At 38.2% G+C, this 25809-nt stretch overlaps 2 protein-coding genes across 4 annotated transcripts in view; one reads left to right on the forward strand and one right to left on the reverse strand.

The window, feature by feature from the left end:
- Positions 1–271: 271 nt before the first annotated feature.
- c12h8orf82 (chromosome 12 C8orf82 homolog) lies at positions 272–2963 on the reverse strand. The gene is made up of 3 exons (XM_065256487.2): positions 2704–2963; positions 2574–2622; positions 272–1595 (listed from the first exon to the last, which is right to left on the reverse strand). Exons 1-3 carry the CDS (start codon positions 2836–2838, stop codon positions 1144–1146), a joined length of 636 nt encoding a protein of 211 aa, XP_065112559.1. The 5' UTR covers positions 2839–2963; the 3' UTR covers positions 272–1143.
- Positions 2964–4104: 1141 nt separating this feature from the next.
- Positions 4105–25809, forward strand: part of arhgap39 (Rho GTPase activating protein 39) — a 51892-nt gene continuing 30187 nt past the window's right edge. For 2 of the 3 annotated variants that reach the window (XM_065256483.1, XM_065256485.2), the window contains exon 1: positions 4105–4255. In XM_065256483.1, the coding sequence (XP_065112555.1) occupies positions 4245–4255 (11 nt within the window). In that variant the 5' untranslated portion in view covers positions 4105–4244. Of the gene's footprint in view, positions 4256–18994; positions 19183–25809 lie in introns of all 3 variants that reach the window. The other variant, XM_065256484.1, reaches the window with a different exon arrangement.

The following is a 25809-nucleotide window of genomic DNA, read 5'->3' on the forward strand; positions in this document are numbered from 1 at the left end:
ACAATATGTGTAAACAGGGCCTAAAATTAACTCCACTATTATATGATTATATGAAACTGTGTCAATCGAAAGTTGGCCGGTGACATTTTTATGAATTCATGCGCGTTTCTCTGCGCAGACCGATCGTCGCATGACATCACGTATCGCGAGAACGGGTCAAGACCAGCGCTTAAAAGTCGCTCTCGCGGTATTTTGACAATCGGTCTGCCGCTGCCGCCTGAGGTCAAGCACTAGGCTACTTTTGGCTATAAAGCTAAACTTGAACTTAAAATTGGAAGGTAGTTAGTACTTTATTGACCCCTAAGGGCATATTGTTACACAGGTTACAGAAACATATAACCACAAAAAACACATTAGACATAAAATATACAAAATAGAATAATCAGTAATAAATATTAAAAAATAAAAAGTAGAAAGCCAACTTCACTCTCAAGTCTATAGAAGCATTCAGAAACCTAATAGCAATTGGTACAAAAGACTGTTTATATCTATTTATTCAACATAATGGCAGATAAAACCTATGGGAGAAACAATTTAACAATTTAAACCCCTTCTGCAGAGGGTGGCTAGAATCACTGACAATTAATTCAAAACTCTTCAAAATTTAATCTGTTGCTAGCACAAATTCACTTGACCACTTCTACTGTGCGAATGACACAAAACACTGTTTAGTCAAATAATGGCAAGCAATGACAGTGGTTTGATATCTTAATCTTACTATAAAGTATTTTGATATTGCAATTAAACTTAAAACGGAATGAAAGTATACCCCCCCCCCAATATTTTGGTGGGTCTGGAGATCGAGTATACCTGGAAAGGTGTCCTGGAATTACAATTTTGGAAACAAGGTGCACCCACATTTTTTATCTGTGGAAAAAATGTTTTTGTCTTGTTATTTTAGTCTAATTATTAAAAAGTTTGCTTCCCTCATTGTCGCCTAGCATCAATAATTGCTTTAGGTGACAGATAATGGCTTCCTGAACAATTTAACAAAAATTAAGAAATCAATCAGTTAACTCATAAGATGCAGTATATACACATTTATTTCAGCAGTATATTCACAATATAATACATTCATTTCAGAAGGACTTACATGATCACATCTCAACATTTATTATATGAACACATTGATATTCTCTGTACTTATACATCTTTTTGGACAGGGAAGTGTTTTGCTAACTCTTTTGTTAAAGTGTGTCGATGTCCTCCCCACAGAAAATGAACGGGCTGTCCTGTACTCTCCTGACCCGTGATGTACTCAAAGTGGGCACTCAGTTCAATTGCTAAAGCTGAACGTACTAACCCAACCCCTCCTCCCCGTTCAGGACCAGGGTGGTAAACTCTGCCGCTGACCGGATGCATGAAGAGGGATTCTGGACTGAACGGAACGGTCAGTTTAGCTCCGCCCCCACAGTATGACAGACGCTCTTCAGTCCCCGCCTCTGATAACAGGTGAGTGAAGACAATGGGCTGATCGTCACAGCGCAGGTAGTTACGTTCACGGCCACAAAGGGAGAGGAAGGGGAAATCCTGCTGATAGCGCCCACTCTGGTTGGCTTTCAGACGGGTGAAGAAGAAAACTAAAAAGTGCTGGTCTAATAGACAAAGAACAAACAAATGACAGAGTGTCTAATATAACAAAAAATCATGGTACTTTGTTTTTTTAATTAATTTGTGTCAATTCTGTTACTGTCAAACTTTGTTACCAAGCTAGAGTAACAGTGTTGACAGTATGTGACCTCTCTGTAAGCTTCTTATTTTGATACTCTTACTTTGCATTTACTCTATCAAAATGTTTCATGACACCTCATAAGTCTAATTTCGCGAGAATCCCCCACATCCATAAAACAGTTATATTTTATCATCTAAAAATGCAGTCACCCTTTGCATTGAAATTGCAAAATCATACTTATGGCATTTTATCAAGAACTTTCACCTCAGGATAAATTTTAAAGAATATCAAAGGAGTTTAGATTTAATCTGGGCTCTTATTGGCTGCTTCTCCTTCAATATTCAGTTAAAGTCATTTATTTAAAATTTTTTATTTTAAATAAATCTTTAGTTTTCTATTAACTGAAATTAATCTGTTTGGAAACAGTGTAATTTTTGTCTACAAAAGTAAGACAAAAATAACGCTGCTTGGTAAGAGAGTTTGACAGTAACAGAACTAACTTATTCTGGAAATTATGATTTTCAGCTATACATGACACTTTCTACCAAACAATATGATATTGTTATGGCCTGTAACATCTTGTGATCCATGACAGAGTACCAAAAATATAACCATGTGAAAAAGCGTAAAGAATGACTTTGGACACCAAATGTACCTGCAATTATACAATCAACTCTAATCATCTAATACGATCACTTTATCATGGACCAGATTACTTTAAAAAAATTAAAATAATTATAAGTTAAAATAATTAAGTTATCATACACAAAACCATTTTTTAAAAAATATTGTAACTTTTTTTGCCCAAATAACCATTAGTTTTTAAAGTTTCTTTTGTGTGTCTCAACTGTTTAAATCACAGTGTCTTTCTGCGCATGTGTGAACTGAGATCAACAGCTACCTTTGAAGCAGGTGACAAAGTTCTTCACCTTCGTATCGTCCAGAAACAGCTTGACAAGAGAAAATAAACATAAACATGAAGTTGACAATAAATGACACATTGTAGTCATCTGTAATAATCAGTGGTGTACCTGTCCTTGATGATCGATATAGTAGAAATATTCTCGGATTCTTGGCTCTGGACTCTGTCCTTGTATGTATGAGGACACATTCCTGCAGAACGCTAACCTCCGTTTATCACTAAACAATCTGATAACAGCTCTCATGACTATTTCAGTTAACAGAAAACCGATTCATTGTAGTAAACACGATGAAATCTGTCTTATAACGTCACATGAAAGATGTTTTGTTTTTATTTGCTGTGTTCCGATCATGAGTCCGCAGGAAACAAACCAATTCACATCGGTTCCGTTACGCAAAATGACTGTGCAGCTTAAACATACCAACAGGGGTAGGCTAATATAAATGTGATAATATAACTGTATATCTGTGATAAACTTTGCTTAAATCGTACCATGTTTAGTTGTAACACGAAATTTAACATGATTTTAACAAGTCATCAGAAGTCGCGCGCCTGACAGTATTTTTAATAGCTGTGACATAACCGCTAGATGGCGCCGTCTTTTATTTAATTGGCGATGCAGTCCTCCAAGTATAGACATGGCAAAAGGAGACACAGAAAAGTTAAGTATACTTCACCCAAAAATGAAAATTCTGTCATCATTTACTCACTCTCATGTTGTTACTTTTCCTTTAATATCAGCCCAATTAAGGGCTATAATCGAATAATAAATGGAAGTAAAAACAAATTGTCAATGTGATTTTTAATGTAGCCTACATGTAAAATAAATACCTCACAAGTACACACTAGTAATATTTAGTATATGCCTGTCTAATATAATGACATTAAAGGGATAGTTTATCCAAAATTTAAAATTCTGTCATCATTTTCTCACTATGATGTTGTTACAAACCCGTATAAATGTATTTGTTCTGATGAACACAAAGGAAGATATTTTGAAAAATGTTTGTAACCAAACCGTTCGTGGAACACATTCACTTCCATAGTATTCTTTTTTCCTACTATGTAAGTAAATGGGGTCCACAAATGGTTTGGTTACAAACATTTCTTAAAATATCTTCCTTCGTGTTTATCAGAACTAAAAAAATTATACGGGTTTGTAACAACATGAAAGTGAGTAAATGATGACTGAATTTTTATTTTTGGGTGAACTATCCCTTTAAGACCTTAGTGAGGTTTATTTTAATTGCACTGGGGGCCACTGATACATAGATTTAGTTATTTTTTTACCTATGCGTTTCATTAGTGTAAAAACACTCGCGCACAAGTGAGGTATTGAAACTATTAAGATTTAGGCAGTTTAGTAACCAAGTCCACGTCTTTAGATTTGTAGTGATATCCATCACAAGAGCGTTCCCGAGTTGCCATGGCAACCTCCTCTTTTCAGCATCCACGCGCGCTCGCCTGCCACAAGCGCAAAATGACGTCAGGTCGTCTGTGGTGACGGAGACGCGGGCGGGCGGACAGCGCGTGCTCCGGATGCTCGTCCATTCGCTTTGACTGCGTCGGCGGCGACAGAGCATCTAGCAACATGACTGACGCGCTGTGGATTAACATCACTGCGGTTTAAGACTGGACACGACAGGGACCATGGCTGAGAGGTAAACCTTAAACGCGTCAGATTTCTGCGTGTGAAATGAAATGCGGTGATTTAGTGTCCGCTGCGACCGGACACACCGGGGACCGTGAAACTGACGGGCGTGAGACTGCTTGCGTACTGATGCTCGTACCGATATAAACACGAGCATCCCTTACATACATGACATGCCATTATTATATAGTTGTGCATTTTTACACAGATTTTGAACTGTGCGTCCTTAAATAGTGCTTTCACCCCGGCGCGCGTGTGTGACACCTTCCACACCCATAAAGCACTGCTCACGAGATCCGTTTAAACAGCTTCGTTGTTGATTTTCTGTCATTCCTTCGCAAGGGCTTACGCGCATCACCGAAACGCACCCACCGAATGCGTCCCCTCGAGGCGCGCACACGGCTGCTGGGCGATGGGATGCGAGGACGCGCAGCACCTTAAGCCCGTGAGCTCCAGCAGAATGTCATGATGGAGATGCGGACACCTGCGGCACCCGCGTCGCGTTATACAAAAACGTCATGGCTGATTCTTGGTCTTGTGGTTCTTAATAATTAATGCTTAGGGTACGCAAGTCAGTGATCCATGTGCAAATGTAAAGTGTCATTTTTATTGGAAACCTCCTTGTGTTTGGCAAACAAAGCAGTGGCCACGACACAGGACGCACTGGGGATGGTCAGGGATCATCTATTGCTATGCATTCACGTATTTACTATAACAGAACCAATGTCTGATCATGATCAAAGATATTTAAGTGATATTATTGCATCTATGAGGGCAGGGTTTTTTAGACAGGGCGTGTGGTTTAAGAGATGGGGTGGTTTCATTTAATAGCCATACATTATAAACATAATTCACATAATTAACTCTTGTAGCATCATGGTATAGCAGGTGTCGGTTTATGTACTGATTCATGAGTACTGCATACTCATAGGGCCCAGGACATGGGCTGATAATCTTTTTTCATGTATTGATCTATTCCTTTAAAAATAAAAATAATAATAAAATTTTTAAAATTATTAAAATGTCAAATAACTAATATAAGAAAATAATTATTTTAATACGCTTGCAAATAGCTCAGGCACTCATTCACATGTAGGACTACTGGATGAATGTTGTTTCATCTTCAGCAATTCACTAGCGAGCCCCCCATCCCACATCCACTCTTTTCAAACTGTGTTTAAGTGTTTGTATTCATGTTTGTTTCCTCTTAGAAAGAGCATTACATGCCGTGTTTGCTCTCCAATTCAGCGTCCATCTGTTGAAACATGTCGAGTTAGGAAGAGGTCGGCTGTGTAAATGGATGAAACCACAGCTGGGTGGAGCGCAGACATCCTGTTCCGCCTCGCTCTCGCCTCATTGGTCTTTATCAGCAGACATTTGTTTCGAATTAATCTCAGACCTCTGCCGTTCACCATCATGTTGGTATGAATGTCATTTGTGTATTGTGGTTTCAACATTCAAAGGCCATGTGCACAGGTGCCTGGTCATCCCTGGCTTCCATCCAACCTGACGAGCACCTGTTCATCTCAGATGACACACCCACATACCAGACGCAGTCTGTATGCTGCTGCTGTATGACGTATAATGTACACAAACCAGACAAGAGCTGGTGAGAATCTCCAGATAGCTATAATCACATTGCCTGAATTAAATGCAAAGTCAAGGGGTTGTGGTTCGCAGGACTTTCCTGCCCTTAAGCAAAGTCATGTTGTGAAGGTGCAGGGGTGCCACACTGAATCATTTTGAGGTAGATTGAATCATTTGATTAGTCAGGTTTGCCGAATTACTGACTTCAATGATTTATCTAAAATATATACTTAATGTTTTTAGTGCTGGGAAAAATTAATCGCGATTAATCGCATTCAAAATAAAAGTGTTTTTGTTTTGCATAATATGTGTGTGTGTACTGAGTGTAATTATTATGTATATTTAACCACACACACATACGTGTAGTCATTTCCAATTTTTTTATTTATATATAATTTTTATTTATTTATATATAATAGTGAATATATAAAAATATACATACATATATATATATATATATATATATACACATGTAAATGTTTCTTAAATACATACATGAATGTGTGTGTATTTATATATACATAATAAATACACACAGCACACACTCATATATTATGCAAAAAAAAAACTCTTTTATTTTTATGCGATTAATCGCAATTAATCTTTTCCCAGCACTATTTTTAGCATATTCTTTTAAAGGTGCAGTGTGTAAATTTTAGCTGCATCTAGTGGTGAGGTTGCGAATTGCAACCAACGGCTTAGTCCACTGCTCACCCCTCGCTTTTGAAACACATAGAGAAACTACGGTAGCAAATATGTCATTGTCGGAAAAAAATTGTCCATTAAGGGCTTCTGTAGAAAAATGGCGGCACAAAATGGTGACTTCCATTTAAGGGGTCCCTCGGTGTATGTTGATAAAAAGGTCTCGTTCTAAGGTAATAAACACATAACGGTCCATTATGAAAGGTCTTTATACACCCCTGATAATATAGTTTTGTATAATATTTTGCATTTCTGTCAAGAGATCATTCTAAAAATTACACACTGCACTTTTAATGCTACTTTTGAGACAAACAAACAGCTTGGAGGCAATAGGCATTATTTCATTGTTAGGTTAACTATAGACTTGATGTAGTCCGGCTATGAGTAACCCACAAGCTATAGAAACATATGTTTAAATGAAAATGATGAGAAGTGCATTTATTTATACGATGATATATCCCTGAACTGTAAAGAAATGTCCAGGTCATAATTCACCCCAGAACTAGAAGAGAAATGATTAAATTAAATGAATGATGCTTGTTTTAGGACAATTACAATATTGACATCATCTTGATGTTGTTTTTACAACCATTAATAGAAAAAAATTCTGTGCTAACTATATTTGCAAATGTGATGGGAAAATAATGATACAGTGCAACCGATATTACATTGCCTAAAATGGGCCTATCTGTCTTGATGTAAAATACAATTTATCTATTTTTGTATCGATTTTGGGGTGATGTATGACCGGGCCATCTTTATGAGATTCACTTGCATAATGTCCTAGTGGAAGCAGTAGACGCACAGCGTGAGCTACGCTCATTAATTCATTATTAATCCGGAGTAACATGATGTTAACATAAAAACCACTGCTGTCATTTGTCTAAGTGTCTGTAATTAATGTACACTTCATCTAACAGACGATTTGAAGGCGCAAGTACAAAAGTAGAGATAACAGTCTGTTTGATCATTCTGAGTCATGTAAAATATGCAGATTGCAGCAGGAAAAAGACTGCAGATCAGCAGATCATCATGCTACTAACAGATTGCACGCACTAAGTAAAGAGGGTTTTAGAAAAATCAACAGCACTAATGATGAAATAATGCATGGCCGTGTGTTATAACGGGAGGAATAATGTCACAATTATCTTACGGTAATACATTTAGAGTTCATTTTCGTCTGTGCTGCTTAAATGTTTACTTTTTAGTCTGTATGGTTTGATAGGCATTGCCTTTTGACCAATCACAGATAGGGCTGAGCAGTATATTTTTTCGACATTGCAATGCGTGCATCTGCAATAGTCATACGGCGTCGTAAGGCAGTGGTTCTGAAATGGTGCCAGTGGGGCCCCAGTTTTATGACATTTTATAAAATACATTAATTTATCATGAATTCAATTTATATTAACCAACAGCACTACTTTGTATAATTTCATATGTTTTGTTTAATGAAAATGTTATGTTTTAGAACAAATTTGTCATAAATTTTCTTTAGGGGGGCCGGGAAGAAATGCACCGTACACAAGGGGGGGCGCACTCTGAAAAAGTTTGAGAACCACTGTCGTAAGGTACTAAACGTATATGTATTGAGTTCACATTACTATTCTTTAATTTTACCAAGCGTTTGTTGCATGTAAATGACGACTGTTAATCTTAAGTAGCCATATGAAAATGCAAGGCACAAGTTGTTTTCTGGAAGATGTAATTCCCTGCAAATTCATTCTAGAATAAATCATCATTAATAATTCACATCTCAATATATATGAGAGGAAAACAAAATATTGCACTGTGAGGCCAATACTGTGCATGGTAAATGGCTTAATGTGAAATATGTTTTAATTTGCTCATCTTAATCAAAGCATATGTAAAAATCAAAATTAAGATTTACAATTTCTTCCTTTTTTAATTGATAACATGAAAATAAAATATGTATATTTTGTTACACAGCATAATTTAATTGGTTCGCAACTTGTGTTTAGATTAATTTGGGTATAGACCAACTAGTTCTTGTAATAACTACAGGAATACTGGAATAGTATTAAAAAAATAAATAAATACAATTTATTTGTTTCGTAATCTTTTGAGAGACGGCTGTTAAATCCATCACAATCACCTGGCAATGTGTACGTATCTTACAAGGTGGCTAATTTGTATTAATTTGTGCAGCCACATTCATATATTTTTGAACAATTTGCTTTTCGTCTCTGGGGTTAGGGGCAGGGTTTCATTATTTTTTATTTCTAATAATAATTGTACGTTTTTGTTTGATTAACTTCTTACCAGTGGCGGCTTGTGACTGCTCATCCGAGGGGTGCTAATTCAAAATATGTGTCCGGAGTGTCATGTGTGTTGCTTGCGTTTTCAAAATATTTGTTTGTTGCGTCATGTGAACGATGTGCATCACGTGTTTTGTCAAAATAAGTGCCTGCTTCACGCGTGTCAAAACCGTTTATGATAAAAGAGACGCTCACGTTCACAAAATACACGCAAGACACTCCATTAACAGTAAACTTTGATTATGCATGAGATTATACGAGTATCTGGCAAACGCGAGCATCTCTTTTATCATAAACCCTTTAGACCCATCTGCAGCAGGCACTTATTTTGACAAGACACATGATGCACACAGGATCTCTCTATGCGCAGAACACACATTTTGAAAAAAGGAACCACACACACATGATGGGCTACATACATGTTGTGACAAACTTCGCATCGAGCACCCTCTGAAAAAGAAGTCACCGGCCACGGCCGCCACTGCTTCTTACGAATTTGGCAATTTGTAAAATATGTACGAACTCCGTGAGATCAGGCTTGTTAAAATGTAAGTTTCTGATGCCTTGAAAAACTGTAAGCTGAAGTTAGAAGTAGTTCAGAGATCTTGTTTTATGTTCTTTCTCCCTCAAGTTTAAAGAGTCAAGTTTTACATTCAGAGTAAACGCAGGATAGTCCGACCCGCACAGCTGAAGACTCAAAGTGACAGTGATGAGAGAACAGTAAAGAGTACCAGACAGAGAAAGAGACGAGCAGAGAACGAATGAGACGGCTCACCGAGTCGAGAGTAAAATCATAAAAATCCTCATGCCCAAATGCTTACATTGCTCCTCTTTATAAGAATACCTGTGTGTGTGTGTGTGTGTGTGTGTGTGTGTGTGTGTGTGTGTGTGTGTGTGTGTGTGTGTGTGTGTGTGTGTCCTTGCTCTACGGCTTGATCTACAGATGTGGAATATGGGGGTCATGGAATTGCGGAGGCTGTTGTTGCTAGGATACTGTTGCCGGGATGTCTTTGTCTGTTGGAGATGGTGATGTCTATAGAAGTAGCCTTAACTGTGAGGTCACACAACCCACACACAATTACACAATCTGAAGTGATGCTATTTTTAGAGGATACCTTGACTGCTTGCTCTTTTAGAGGTTGAATTAGTTTTGTAGAGATGGAAACATTGCATTGTTTTTGTAAATGAAAGTAACGCTGCTAAGTCCACCGATACGATACACTAATGTGTGTTTCAGACAATTGACTGATATAAATACTGCTGCATAATACTTCTTAACCTCTTCACAGAAAGCTTGGGTTTGATTTAACAAGTACATCTATCAGCTGGATTTCCCAGTGTTTGCCACTTTAGGGGGATGTTTTCACCACGCTTGTCATGTTGTATTTTAGGATTGTCTTACTTGTAAAGCACAGATGCGATGCTGTGACTTAAACAAGGTCTCCTATAATTCTGCTGTATCAGGAACTGAAGTTTCAGGAATAGACAGGAAAGTATTTTCATGAATGAAGGAAGGATGCGGGATGTGTTTGAGTTTCATCAACATAATCAGCTCGTTTTTATAATCCTGAAAGCCGTTAGCGAGTGATAAAGTGTAAACAGGTGTTTATGAATGAATTATCGTATGGAAATACAAGACTTCTAGTAATCGTTTCTGTTTGTCAGTCAGTGATCGCACACTTTCCTTTCACTGACAGATGCTTCCGTCTTTCTTTATAGTCCTTTTTTACAAAGAGATTACGGAAAATACACAAAAGATGTGTCGTTTGATTTTTGGTTCATTCACACCGCCAATGTTTTTACGGAATCTATGCATGCTTTCACACACATACAGTAAAAATCGACACATGACATGTCTTAAGTTTGCTAATTATCCGTGATTTCCCTCAAGAGAAACCATAGGCTTGCATTTTAGTTTATGACAAGCTCATAAGGAGCACATGATGCGCTGTTCTGTCATGCTGGTGAATGATCTCTGATCTCTGCTTCAGTCCAGTTGTCCAACATTTCATGCCATTTCCTGTTTGCCGACATTTCTCGTCATTTCCAGTTTGCCGACATTCCTCGTTGTAAATGTTGATCTGCATTTAAATCCCTATGTCAAAAAGCTAAACCATAACTTCTGGTTACGGAATTTTTTCTGCTTCTTGTTCACACAGGATAATTTCCGTAAATGTTATGGCAATGCTACTAGGTCCTCTTTACGGATGCGATCCCAGAACATTTACATGTTTGTGTTCACACAGAAGCCTCTGACAATTTTACGGATATTTTCTGGGACCAAAGTGCTGTGTGAATGGGGTTTATGTGTGTTTCAAGATCAAACCACTTAAAATGTTGTAAATCATTTTTTTTTTCATTTTAATGCAAGTGTGTGTGTTTGAAATGATGGAGCAGGTGGTTTGTTTGAGATGTGTGAATCTGTGATCAGGGGGATGGGTGTTAATGTCTCAGCAGACTTCTGTCTGTGTGTGTATGAATGACAGAAGGTTCCAGGGAGTCTATGGGGGAATGAATTCACAGAGCTTGGAATGTTTGGAATTCTGTATGTAGTGAACCTTAAACATTGATGTAAGGTGTGTGTGTGTGTGTGTGTGTGTGTGTGTGTGTGTGTGTGTGTGTGTGTGTGTGTGTGTGTGTGTGTGTGTGTGTGTGGCAGACCTTGCTTTCTTTGATCAGTAAGACTGACCCAAAAACTTCAAATAGATCAACCTTCTAAAGGACATGACCAGCACAAACACTCTCTGTGCAGTCATCTAGACCAGAATTATAACTAAAATGACTGAAATAGATAGCTTTAAATGCTTTTCAGGGTTCAAAATTTACCTTTTTAGTAGGTAGCACTGGTGCTACCAAATTTAAAGTTAGGAGCACCCGCAAAAATTTAGGTGCATCCAATAAAAATTATAGGAGCAACACAACTTCATCATCCTGAAGATTAAAAGCTTGAACAATCAACTTGATCTAAAATTATTTGCCACACACTTGCGCATGTCCCATTTTTAACCAAGCTCTTAATATGCTTAAAACATACAGGTTCACGGAGCCCTATAAAACATTTAATGTTATTTTAAATTATTCATTTTAAATTCAGTTTTTTATTTTCACAAATCTAATTGTTTCTGTTTTAATTTTTCTGGATTCTGTATTTTCACTTTTTATTTTTTTAATGGTTAATTACATTTCACTTACCAAAACAGCATGTTTTATAAACTGAATTCATTTTTTTTTTTATATTTTCTACAATAATCAAATAAAAATAAAACAAATTAACTTTCATCAAAACATTGCATTTTTATATTTTGTCATATTGCTGCATAACAAAACTTTTTTAAATAAAAACGTACACATTTTTTTAGGGCAATTATAATACTTAAGAAATAAAATAATTTAAACTCTTTATGTTTATTATTTGTAAAGTAGATTTTACTATACAATAATAATATATTTCTGTCAACTTTATTACCGTTAACAGACTTTTATTTTGATGGGTTGTCAGTGTGTATTTGACGATCGCATTTCTCAATGAAACTAGGAAATCTGTGAAGGGGAAGCGTTTTCTCTTAATTGACGAGATATCTCGTCAATGGCGGTGAAAGAGTTAAGATGCAATTGTTTTGAAAAAAGCAGGAAGTAAAGCTCTCTCTTAACACTGGAACCCACCGTAATCATAAGTCTGTGTTTTTTATTCAGAGTCGTTTGGTGCGCGATTACAGACAGCCCTCTCACATGTCATCATATTGCTTAGTTTATCTGTCACGTGCGCAGCTCAGACATTCAGGTAACCCCGCTGCTCGCATCAAAAGGTTTTTATGGCGGCAGATGAAGGTGAGTGGTCGCGCAACTGACGTCTTCACCTTTTGAATCGTGCTCAGGCGCGATTGCGCTCACACCACAGCCTTCCGCGCCTGAGCCTAAGTGAACCGCGCTCCGGCCCACCTCTGCAACCCGGCCGCGGCGCAATTAACCAATCTGCGCCCGGGTGCGGAACAGAGCGATCACATCAGTCAAACAAACCAGGCTTTGGGGGTCAAACGCGCCCGAGCGCGGTTTGGTTTGGATAGTGTGAGTGCTCCCTCAAAAATCAGATTTTCGCCCCTTTAAAGGAAAACACCACCGTGTTTCAATATTTTACAATGTTCTTACCTCAACTTAGACGAATGAATACTGCTGGAATAATATTGTAATATTGCTGGAAGTTTAAGCGTGAGGTGGAGTAGTCAGGAGTGATGATGTTACTGCGCGCCGAGGTCGAAGTGGTGCAAACTAAGTGCTCCAAAAATGGTTATGATTATATACAGTATTTTAGTTGCTTTAAGATCAGTAAAACCTTTAAGTATTCAACTATGACATTATCTGAGTTTGTAAAGGACGCTGTGCTTTACCTTTATAAGAGATTTAAGTTATGGCGTTCACCTAGTGGACATTCAAAGGTGCCTGCAGAGAGCAGAAGATCATCAGATATTTGACCTGGGCCTGTAATAAACCACTTAGCAATTTCCTCAAGACACTTAAAACACCTTAGCAACTGAATCGCAACGATCCGACAACCCTCCAGATCACTCAGGAGTTATTAAGTGTTTTTACACAAGCAGACGAGCAGCACTTTGACTTTCTTCAGATTTCAACAATAGTAAAACAACTACTGTATGAATGGGTTGCTCACTGTTTATTATGGGAGGTAGATGAATGTCTATGAGCTACAACATTTACATCACAGTAGTTTTGTTTCCATTAAAAATTTGCGCAAAACTTTAGCGTTATTTTATAAATATCCGCTGAAAACTATTGCGCAATGACGGTGTTACCATTAACCAATGTTATGCGACTATAACGTAATTTTGTGGTCTTGGGAAAACAATGGCAATGGATGTGTTCGACCTCATACGGCGGCTCACAGATTGACATGCGGATGACAACCAAATACAGCGAGAACGACTCAAAAACAGAGCAGTCGACTCCCAAATAGTTTTGCTGTATTTTGATGTCATGCGCTTGATGTCATGGTTGTGACACCACATGAAGTCGAACAAAACTCTTCTGTCTTGTCCTCCAATCAAACATGCCGCGCCATATTTAAAGAATGATCATGTGACTTTTATGCACGTTTGTTGACCTGTAAATTCAAAAATTGCAGTTTTGCGGTATTCCTTTTTCAAACCATGTCACCCGAGTGTAAAAAACTTTTTTTTGCAAAATTGTTGTGTGGGCACATTTTCAATTCGCAATTTCAGTTTGTGCAATTTGAAGGTTAATGGAAAAGCATCAAGTAACGGCTGTATCTGTATGTATTTGGTTCGCTTTGGATTCAGATTGTAGATCTCCAAAAGACCGTATGGATGATGAATCTTTGCAAAATGTCAAGTATGCCAAAAAGGGCTGATGGCCTTTAAACTCTCAAAGCACAGTGAGAAAAAGACAACAAAAGGACAGATGTGGTCATTCTTTAAGAAATCCAAGAATGGAAGAGCCATCTGTATCCGTGTTATATACGATCAGATGACAACTGCAACAGCATTGTGTGCCTGTGTGTTGATAATTTATATTCTTAGCAACGTTAACACTCTAAATATGATCGAAATGCTTATTTGCACAGTTGGATTTTCGCACACATGTTCAACGCAGGGCCAACAGACAGCGCTATTTTCAGATCTCAAATGTCACTTTTGCAGCCAGGCGACCCGACCATTTGTCACCGATCCAACAGGCGAGGTTTGAACTCGATAACATGAACAGTTTTCTGTGTGTTCATATCTTTTCTTTGTGTTTGTCCCCTGTAAGAAGTTTATTTTGTAAAAAAAAAAATGATTACAAAATGGTCTGGGCAGTAAAAAGGTCTTAATAGGGTCTTTCACACCGCTTAGTTTGGGTGCTAATTTACCAGAACGAGTACTGGGGCAATTTCCCGAGAACTAAATATTCCCCAGTACCATTTCCTGGGTTGGATTGGCATCGCCAGTCGGGACTTTGAAGTGACTAAAGTATAACACTGTGATTGTGTGTATGTGTGAGGATCCCAACCAGCCCTACAGATGCAAGACATCTTTATATTTGCTGAACACACATTAGTACGTTTGTACAACTTTCTGTAAATGTATGAATGATTTCTCTCTGCCTGTGCTGATTCAATCTCATGTCATCTCGCAGACGCAGTCGCAGTGGTGTGTTGCAGTCATTGGCTAGATGACTGCTTCAGTAGCGTTCAGCCCTTAGCAACCAGAGAGATGAGTGACAGGCGAGATTCATGTGGACCGCACACAGTGATGCTCAGTTTTATCATCATCTTATTTCTGATAAGAAATACAGCTTTTATTTATTATCAGCTCATATTTGTTCTGTTTGCTTGTGTGTATCTGTCTGCTTATATTCAGTGTTGTTATGAACGTACAATAGAGACGATAGACTGATTTATCGGTCATGCCGGTAATTCTGAGACCTGTCGCTGAACAAAATGTGTGTCAGGTCTGAAATATACAGATGACCTACAGATGTTTAGTGATGTTTTACTATTACTGCCGCTCATACTTGATGATTTAAACCAAGGGCAACCTTACTGTCTCTCTCGTAAAGCCAACACAGAAGTGATTTAAACTGCAGTTCATCGACTGGCCACTAGACACTGGGAGTCAACCTCAAAGACCCCTATGTTAAAATTCACTTAACAGCAGAAATAAATATGTTTATGTTTACAGCCTGGTAGAAAAAGTGTTTTGGTCTATATAGCTAATTTTGCCCTCATCCGTTTGAATTATTTTAAGCCTGAAAGATCTGAATTAATTAAGGGCGTGGCCACTTGAGTGACGGATGGAATGCCGCTGCTGTCACTACCGTCAAGCTAGGGGGGCGTGGTTTCAGCAACCAGGCATCTCAGATCTACCCACATTTTCAGTTAACTGCGAGTGATTGCGGGCTCCGCCAACTTTGGCCTTACAAGTGACGTCATGGACGGCATGTTCATACATATTTTAGCTGAGGTTCATGAACCCCTGGTGGTTTATGGGGGAATTGCATGGGGTTCGTGAGTTGATGAAAAATTTATCGATTACAATTAAATCATAAAATACTTACTAAGCAAAATATATATTTTATTTGTTTAATCTGCATGGCATGTGAGCATTACACAACATCACAATATATCAGACAACTGAGTACTCATGCAAACTGTACGTTTAATGTACCAATAAAAAAGAACGAGCTATATATACATGAGTAGAATACATTTTGAGTTTACTCGCTTCATTCGCGCATGAAATTCTAGTCATTCGAGACATTCACGCGTAAATTCACGTAATGGGAGGGGCTTATACAGCTAAAATTGAGTAAACTTACCAGATTGTTCGACCTCCTCACTCACTTTCTTCCAATCAAGGTCGTCTTACTTCCTGTAAAAGTATGAAGATGTCTTGTGTAGCGATGATGATTGTCCTGCATTGTTGTTTTGTTTTTCTGCCTCTGTTCGCTTCCTGTAATCACGTCACTGCTAGAGCAAGCTCCTGATTGGTTAATGCGGACCTAAAATCTGCCAAAGTTCACATTTTTCAACTTTTTTTTCAACTCAATTTGCGCCGTCCGCACTTACCGCGCTGCAGTATGCCCATTCGCGTCTTTGCATTGACTTAACATTTAAATCACTTGTGCTTGCCGCCTTTTCCGCGGCTGGTGTGAACGCACCATTAGGTCCAGTAACATTTGAAGGATAATGTATTGGCAGCAGGTTATCATCGCAGGAAAAAAAGCCCAGACAGTGTGATCGGGGAAGCATATTTTATTTGCTCATTTTTTAAAAATGCAGACCTTCAGCGAGGAAAACCCGTTTACTTTCGGTTTTAAGACGTTCAAATGTCATGAACACACTGTTGTCATATACGTTATTAACATTAACACATATTTGATGCCCCGGGAGAGGAGTTATCCAACGAAAAAGAAGAGGCATGCGGCTGTTTTCGCGCTGGAATGACATGACGTGATGGCGACGTATGTCACGTGATGTAGCAACATGGCGGATGTAGTACGTCCGAATCTCATTCACACTACCAAGATTCATGCTCACATGCCATGCAGATTAAACAAATAAAATATATATTTTGCTTAGTAAGTATTTTATGATTTAATTGTAATCGATAAATTTTTCATCAACTCACGAACCCCATGCAATTCCCCCATAAACCACCAGGGTTCATGAACCTCAGCTAAAATATGTATGAACATGCCGTCCATGACGTCACTTGTAAGGCCAAAGTTGGCGGAGCCCGCAATCACTCGCAGTTAACTGAAAATGTGGGTAGATCTGAGATCTTGCCCATTGGCCTACTAATCATCCCTCATACTAATTGGCTATATCACTCGGTCTCCTCTCCACTAATAAGCTGGTGTGTGGTGGGCGTTCTGGCGCAATATGGCTGCCGTCGCATCATCCAGGTGGATGCTGCACATTGGTGGTGGTTGAGGAGATTCCCCCATTCATATGTAAAGCGCTTTGAGCACTGGAAAAGCGCTATATAAATGTAACTAATTATAATTATTAAATTATTTATATTTAATTTTTGTGTAATATTAAACTCTACCTGTCAAAATAATTTGCAGCATACAGGTTACCGTGTGTTATTAGTTTCAGGCGTTTGTTATCTTGTAATAACACACCTTGGAATGTCATGGTTGGCCAATCAGAATCAAGAATTTTAGAGTGCCATGTAATAAGTAATAATAATATGTTAAATACTACTGATAAAAGTTTTTGAAGTTAAACATGCAAATGTGCTATTAAATTAATACAATATTTACTTAAAATCACATACTTTAAGTAAATAATTTAAGTCAAGGGAGTTTAAAAACCTGTGATCTATAGATGGTTTCAGCGGTAACAACATAAACAAGCGGATGCACGTAACTCCCGGTAAACTCCGCTAAGAATAAATAACAACAAAGTTCTTTAAACATAGGCTGCGTCCGAAACCGCATACTGTACAGTAGGTACTGAATAAGATGAAGTACCTACTTACTTGCTGTTAAAACAGTAGGTACTGTATAGTATGAATCTTGGTAGTATGAATGAGATTCGGACGTACTACATCTGCCATGTTGCTACATCACGTGACATACGTCGCCATCACGTCATGCCATTCCAGCGCGAAAACAGCCGCATGCCTCTTCTTTTTCGTTGGATAACTCCTCTCTCGGGGCATCATGGGATAGTGAAGTGTCCATTGTATGCACACTGCAAAATCTAACCCGAAGTAGTAGGTCATCCGGGTACTTTTCGCATACTGTTTTTCGAATACTCTGTATTTGGACATACTACTCGCCTCGCCTACTGCTTTTTGCGTACTATATAGTATGAAGTAGGCGGTTTTGGGCGCAGCATTAGTTTATTTATATAACAAGCAAAAAACAACACATAGATTACCTAGGAAACCAAAACATTTGTTCTTTTTGACGAGGCATTTGTTTAAGAGTTTAGGAAAAAAACATTAAAAAAAACGCAACCGGAAGTAAAGTTCGGATCCAGAAGTGTATTGCGTCAGTGCACGTGCGTCCGATGAAACCGTCTATAGACATTGGAGAAACTTGAGCTATGTCTAGAGACCAAAATAGAGATTTGGGGCTGCCGCTTACATTTTCAAAAGTCTTTAAAAATGACTATATATACAATTTTTTTTTATTTTTACATTTTTGTGTGTCTCAGTCATTGCCATTTTACCTCGTCTGTCTAACTGAGCACAAGCTAAAACTAGTTTTTGTTTTGGGTGTATCAGCTATAATTCAGAGACCGAATCTCTGCAGTCTGTTTTACAGATAACGGTTACAGTCACACAGTGATGGACTGTGTCTCCAGATCATGAATGTTTTCATGAGATTTCTCAGTTTGTGAAGGTCAAAGTAAACGCAGAGCTCCTGCGACACACAGGAGGAGGTTTTGAGAGATGAAAGTGGATGAGATGTTTCTGCAGATATGACTTTTATTAGGATTAATATTGATCATGAGCCCGTCGAGCGGTCAGATTATGTCTGGAGAACAGAGTAGAGAGAGACAGCAGACATTTTCTTCTTTGACCTTGAAACAAGAAGAAGTATATATATTTCATTTCGTGTGGTGGCCTGTCCAGTTTTTTGACCCATTTATCTGTCTCCATTTAGTTTTACATTTACTTGTTGAGATATTAATCATTATCGTTTGCTCTTATCAGTTGTCAAATAGGGATGGACGGAGATCAGACTGTAGGATGGCTTTCCCTGCCTCTTACATCTCACACTTAACCTCTGGTAATAAATCTAAAGCACTAAAACATCCTGAGACGCTGAATATTAAACAAGAGCAGTGAGGAGGAAAATGAAGAGGGATTTCTGTTGCTTCAACATAATTCTGTATTCTGGTGTAAGTGCATGATTTCAGATATAATATCAAGCATATATAAAGCTTTATCTTGTTGAACGATCAATAAAATTTTGCTTTTTTATGATAAGTGCATCTATCAATTTGGCTGCAATTTGCATACATAAATTAGACTTTGATGTCACATTACCATTTCTAAAAGTAGAAGCACAAATTGCATGTTTTTTGTGCTTTGAGAAGAATTATGTCAGAAAAACTAGTAATTAATATAATATTTATGTAATACATTCTCAGAAAAAAATGTACAAATGCACTGCAGTCACTGGTGCAATAACCCTTTAGATCCTAATGTGCACCCTTAAGGTAAAAAAGGTGTACTTTTCGAAACGTTACCACCACCCAAATAATACAAATAAATACTTATTTACCAATTTCTGCATGAATGAAGCTGAACCATTCAAAGCTGTTAAGTTATTGTGATACAGCTGGGAAAATAGGTATTTGACACATCAGCATTTGTATCAGTAAGAAGATTTCTAAGTGGGCTATTGACAAAAAATTTCCATCAGATGTAGCCATCAAGCCAAATATTGAATTCATAAAAAGAAATCAGAACATTTAAGTATACACATTGAGTAAATTATCAGGAGAGTTCTCCAAGAACTTCAGGAAGACCTTGCTTCAGCAGGTACTGTTGTTTCCAAGAAAACTATAAGCAATGCACTGAACCGCCATGTCATCCATGCATGCTCACCACGCAAGACTCCATTGCTGAACAAAAAGCTCGGTTAAAGTTTGCGAAAGAGCATTTGGAGAAGCCTGTGGGTCATTGGGAGACTATAGTATGGTCAGATGAAAGCAAAATATAACTTTTTGGCAGTCATTCTACACACCATGTTTGGATAAGAAATGGCACTGCCCACCACCCCAAGAACACCATACCAACAGTTATGTTTGGGGTTAGAAGCATCATGGTTTAGGGCTACTTTTCAGCAAGGGGTACTGGCAGACTTCATATTATTGAAGGCAGGATGAACGTAGAACTGTACCGGGACATTCTGGATAAAAATCTGCTGCCATCTACCAGAAAGCTGACAATGAAAAGAGGGTGGACAAGACAGCAAGACAATGATCCCAAACACAAAACCAAGGAAACAATGAAGTGGTTTCAAAGAAAGAAAATCAAGTTGCTTGAATGGCACAGTAAGAGAACTGAAGATAAAAGTTCATAAAAGAGGCCCAAGGAACCTTCAAGATTTAAAGATTATTTGTGTGGATGAATGGGCCAGAATCACTCCTGAGCAATGCAGACCACTGGTCTCTCCATACAAGAGGCATCTAGAAGCTGTAATCACCAACAAAGGCTTCTCTACAAAGTATTAAATAAAGTCTGTTCAATACTTATTCCCTGTGTCATTTAACTTTATTTATTATGACTCAACTTGTATACTTAAATGTTCTTTGTATGAATTCAATATTTGGCTTGATGGCTACATCTGGTGGAAATTTTGTGTCAATAGCCCACTTAGAAATTACTGATAAAAATGCTAATGTGTCAAATACTTATTTTCCCCGCTGTAAATGATGTAACAAATATTCTTATAAACTTTCATTGCATGCAGAAGAGATCCGTAGAAAATCATTTGACGCTTTTCCATTATATAGTATGACAGCTCACTTTTGGGGGGTTTTCCAATGTGTACAGTACCTAGTACCCGATACCTACTTTTATTTACTGGATGAGCCGTACTGACGCTAAAACTTGTAGACGTGTAACACTGCAGATCACTGACTTGTTAGAGAGAATCGCCACTATTAGCGTCATTGCTAAATGCAAATTAACTTATCCTCGTGCGCCGTCGAGCAAACCAAGTGATGTCGTCATCTGTGCCTCATTGTATAAGTTCCCATATTCTCTTTTAGCAGGAAAAAACATCCACATGCCGAGAATCAAGAACACCATTCAAGCGATATGCTCCAATACTCCCGGTTTTACTATGATGTCATGGCGTAACTATGAAAACAATGGGGCGTACACACCAAACCTGAATTCAACGATTTGTGCTAGTAGATTACATACAAAGTCAATCCAAAAATGCGAAAAGATGCAAACTTGCGACAAGTGATGCAAATGACGCGAATTGGGTAACACGTTTGCCATGAAAATGCGCTAATCCTGAAATGTGTTGAAAATTTTCAACTCAAGCAAAAAATTTGTATGAAATGAAGTTAAATCTAGAGTAAGGAATGCGATGATTCAAGTTTGGTGTGTATGCAACATAAGTAATCCCACCCACTCTGAAGCCGCACTGAACTCCAATGGAAAACCAAGCTGTGCCAAAGTAAAGCAAAATAAGCCATGTTGTACCGTATCGGGCCATACTATCCAATGGAAAAGCGCCATTTGTGTTTCACACATATTGACATGAGGTTGCGTAAATGATGAATTATTAAGGCAAATAAGGCAAATTTCGTATGCAAAATTGTTTGACATACGAAACCATGACTAAATTGAATAGCCCTGCAGCGTTTTGTTTTTCAAGCATTCCCAAGCCTATGTTCTTGAAAATCTTTTTATCTGCTGTTAAGAGCATCTGAGACTCTTTTCTGACCTCACTGATCTATAAATAGATTTGACTTTACATTGAGTTTCAGGATGAGTTTAGGACAGTGATTGGTCCATTAATTCTGTTTGAAATGAGATGTCAGTGTCGCTTGTGTTAATTGAGTTTTATGGTGGCAGTCCTGATAGACTCATCACTCTCTCTCCTGTACTGATACAATCACGCTCGGCCGTCTCGCTGCGTACACGCACACTCGACTCACAGGATCATTGTGTTTGAACATTCATACTGAATTTACAGTAAGATGCTTACAGTCAGACAATACAAAGATGAAATGTCAGTTAATGATGGATGGAGTTGAATGAATGATATGTTTCTGTCGATCCACTGATATAACTTAAAAAACTGTGTCTGTTAACCAATGTGGGCAGCCATTTGTTTAACATCTTGAAGCCCTGATGAACAACAGCATGAAATATGAACATTTGAGGACAGATCTAGGATTCGTAAAGATATAGTAGTGTAATAGTAGTATTTTTTCATAGAAATAAAATGGCATATGTGTTTTTTATATTACCATGAGTTTGTGCCTTTGGGTTAAATTAACTGGGCTAAAAATTTTAATATTTGACCCAACAATGGGTATATTTAACCCAACTTCCTTTTTAACCCAATGCTGGGTTATAAATAACCCAGCATTTTCACAACGATCATCATTCATACAGAAGAGATCAAAGTCGTGTAATTCTGTGTTTTTATGAAGCACATACATTTTCCTGAACTCATTTGTATGAAAATGACTTGATTTTAAAGACTGGCTGTAATTCATCCGAACCCCTGCGGTTACCTTAAGTACGCGGTGAATAGCGGTGACACATTGATTGACAGCTCTAAATCTCACCTCCTTGTCGTCTTTGTGAAGTGGAGTCTGTAATTGGTGCAGATGGCGTCTGTTAACAGCACTGCAGCAGCGGACCGCCTGTCAATCAATAGATGCACATCTGCTGCGACCCCACCCATAAGATCACAGTCAGAACATGTGATCTTTCACTGATCGCTGTCTATAACTGTAAATGATCTCCACTTACCAGACCACAACATGTTAAATACAGTCAGTTAGTAAGAGATGGTTTATTTTTTAAATGATAAATCATAATAAATCACACTGTTCGCCTTTAATGATGGCTCATATTTCTATGTATTTGTCCTGGGATTTGTTCACAATGATGTATTAAGTTAACCCACTGCTTATACTGTTACTGCAGTATTTGTACATAGCGAGGTTTTACTATGATAGATGAAGTATGCAGTCAAGGCACACAGATTAAGGCACTGCTAAATAATGTACAGTATATTATACGTGTAGCAATAAAAATGCTAGATTTAAATCTTGTCACATGACCTTAATATATTATATCCTAGCTTACTGTTTGTTAAGATTTTTTAAATGAAATTACTATTAAGTTTTTATTTATTTTTAATAACAAAGATATCTGATGTTTACAAGATGCGTCACTGGAATACATATGAACGGGGGAAATCACAATAGTCAGAATGGCCGCTCTAGTCCCGCCTCCCAGTAAAAAAAGCCAATCGCCAACCGTTAAAGAATGGATTCTTCTAATGCTGCTTCCACACCAAACAACCAAAAGTTGAATATTTTCAACTTGCGCAAATCCGCGTTTGAGGCGAATAGCGCATGTTTTCACCACAGTCACGCTGCACAATTTGCGTCGTTTGCATTGCCCCGCTTGAGTTTGCTTCTATTCGTGTCTTTGCATTAACTTTGTATGTAATCTACTCGGGTAAAACATTTAATTCATGTTCGGTGAGTATGCCCCATAAGAGAGAGACTTTTTCGTTTTTTGTTCAAAATTGCAAATATGGCGGCGCAGTGACGTGACTTCCTTAAGGGCTTTAATAATAACTAGACATGCATCATAGTGAGATCAGTTAACAATGTACAGTAGCATACTAATATTTAAAATTATTAATAGTAGGGCTGTTTTATTTTTTTATAGTTTTTGTAATCGTTTGAATAAAAAAAAAACGATTAATTGCACAGCCCTAATTAAAAATGTATATCTTGTAGTGTTTTATTATTGTATTCTAATTCTTTTTTATCAAAGATATTGGATATAACAAGATTGAGCGTGCTATTACTATGAATACATGACAATGCAACACTCCATATTTGTCTGCTCTGGCGATGAAAGTCCCGCCTTCCAGTTAAAGGTGTAGTGTGTACATTTTAGCGGCATCTAGTGGTGTAGTTGCGAATTGCAACTAACGGCTCAGTCCACAGCTCACCCTTCGCTTTTAAAACGCATAGAGAAATTATGGTAGCCGTCACCGGAAAAACATGTAATCGTCGGAGGCAACTTAGTAAAAAAAGTTTGTCCGTTAAGGGCTTCTGTAGAAACATGGTGGCACAAAATGGCGACTTCCACGTAAGGGGACCCTCGGTGTATGTAGATAAAAACATCTCATTCTAATGTAATAAAAAGATTACGGTTTATTATGAAAGGGGTTTATTTTGCATTTCTGTCAAGAGATCCTTCTAAAAATTACACACTGCTCTTTTAAAAGAACCAATCAACATTCGATAACGATTATCTGGGGGAGGGGCTCTGTATAGAGTCTTGCGAGGGTGTCGTTGCCGAAACAACCCCGATAAATGTGTTTTATATTTAAGAACAAGAAATTATGTCACAAGCTGTGTCTGAAACCGCTCCCTATCCACTCTATAGTGCACTTTGGGGGTCTATATTGGGGGTCGGCCATTTTGTAGTGGTGTCCGAAACTTGAGTGAACAACTTCATTCCCTACATTTTTACACTTCTTTTTGCCCATAATGTACTCTGATTTTGAGGGTACATTCGATGTACACTCGCTCACTCATATTTCCCATGATGCAACGGGAGACGAATGCGTGACTGGAATCAGCTAAAGGATATTCTTGTTGTCAGTTATTTTCTGCTTTTTTAAATAAACAAATAAAAAATAATTGCAATATCTTTTATTTAAAATCTAATACATATTTTTATTCAACAATAAATAAACAACAATAAATAAATATGACAAGCAGTTGTTTTGTTCTCTTTATTATTAACTAATACAATAAACATGACAAACGGTAAGAAAGAAGACTTTACCGTTTCACAGTACAATCCATAAAGCCACACAGGTGTAAGGGTTTATGACGAATCTCTGCGACAGCTTTCTGACACATGGTATTTACGTCAGTGTCCGAAATCGCTCACTCATTTTCGTTCCCTTCATCCCTATATAGACGGTTCCATTGGGCACACGTCCGGTGATGCGATAAGTGTCTGGTCCGAACTTTACATCCAGTTTCTGTTTGTTTAATGGTCTGACTAGTTGCTGAAACTGAACTCTTAGGGCGGTTTCATATTTGGTGCGATTGCCTGGTCCGAACCCGAGTTCGATTGCTCCCCCCTACCAATGCCCCCCATGGACTGTGTTCACATATTATTTTTGCATCCGAACCGCGGTACGCTTACATCATCAAGCTGCAGCCGGCGCGTTCTCATGTTGCTTGGCAACCGCTGTAAAAGAGAAGACGACAAGTGTGATTGACTAACTGCAAGCAGAGAGATGATTTCTGAATGCCTCCGCAAAAATTGACGTCGGCGGACAGACCGCGTTGTCATCGAAACGACTTTAGTATGTTTGCGGCAGACAGACGAAAGTGCGTTTCTGTATTATTTCTTTGAAAACAAAACCAAAGCACGCATTCTATGCATTTTGTTGTCAATGTAAGTGCACGCACACAAACACACACGTCTGTTTTGGTGGGACATTCCATATAATACGTAATTAACAGCGGTTCACTTCCGCGATTTGGTACGATTGCGCTCACATTAGCAGCAAAACCGATCTGGAGTTCACATGAAACGAACCCCAGACCACCCTTTTTAAGCGGACTCGAGTACGTTTTGCGGGTGCGCACCCGAGTTCGGAAGACAGCGTTCACATCATCCAAATGTCCCGAACTCTGATGTCAATCGAACCCGGGTGCGCAGCAAAAGTGCTAATGTGAAAACGCCCTTAAACAAATACCTCATCGAAAATAACAAATGTT

The sequence above is a fragment of the Paramisgurnus dabryanus genome, chromosome 12 (genome assembly GCF_030506205.2).
Source record: "Paramisgurnus dabryanus chromosome 12, PD_genome_1.1, whole genome shotgun sequence".
Lineage (NCBI taxonomy): Eukaryota > Metazoa > Chordata > Actinopteri > Cypriniformes > Cobitidae > Paramisgurnus > Paramisgurnus dabryanus.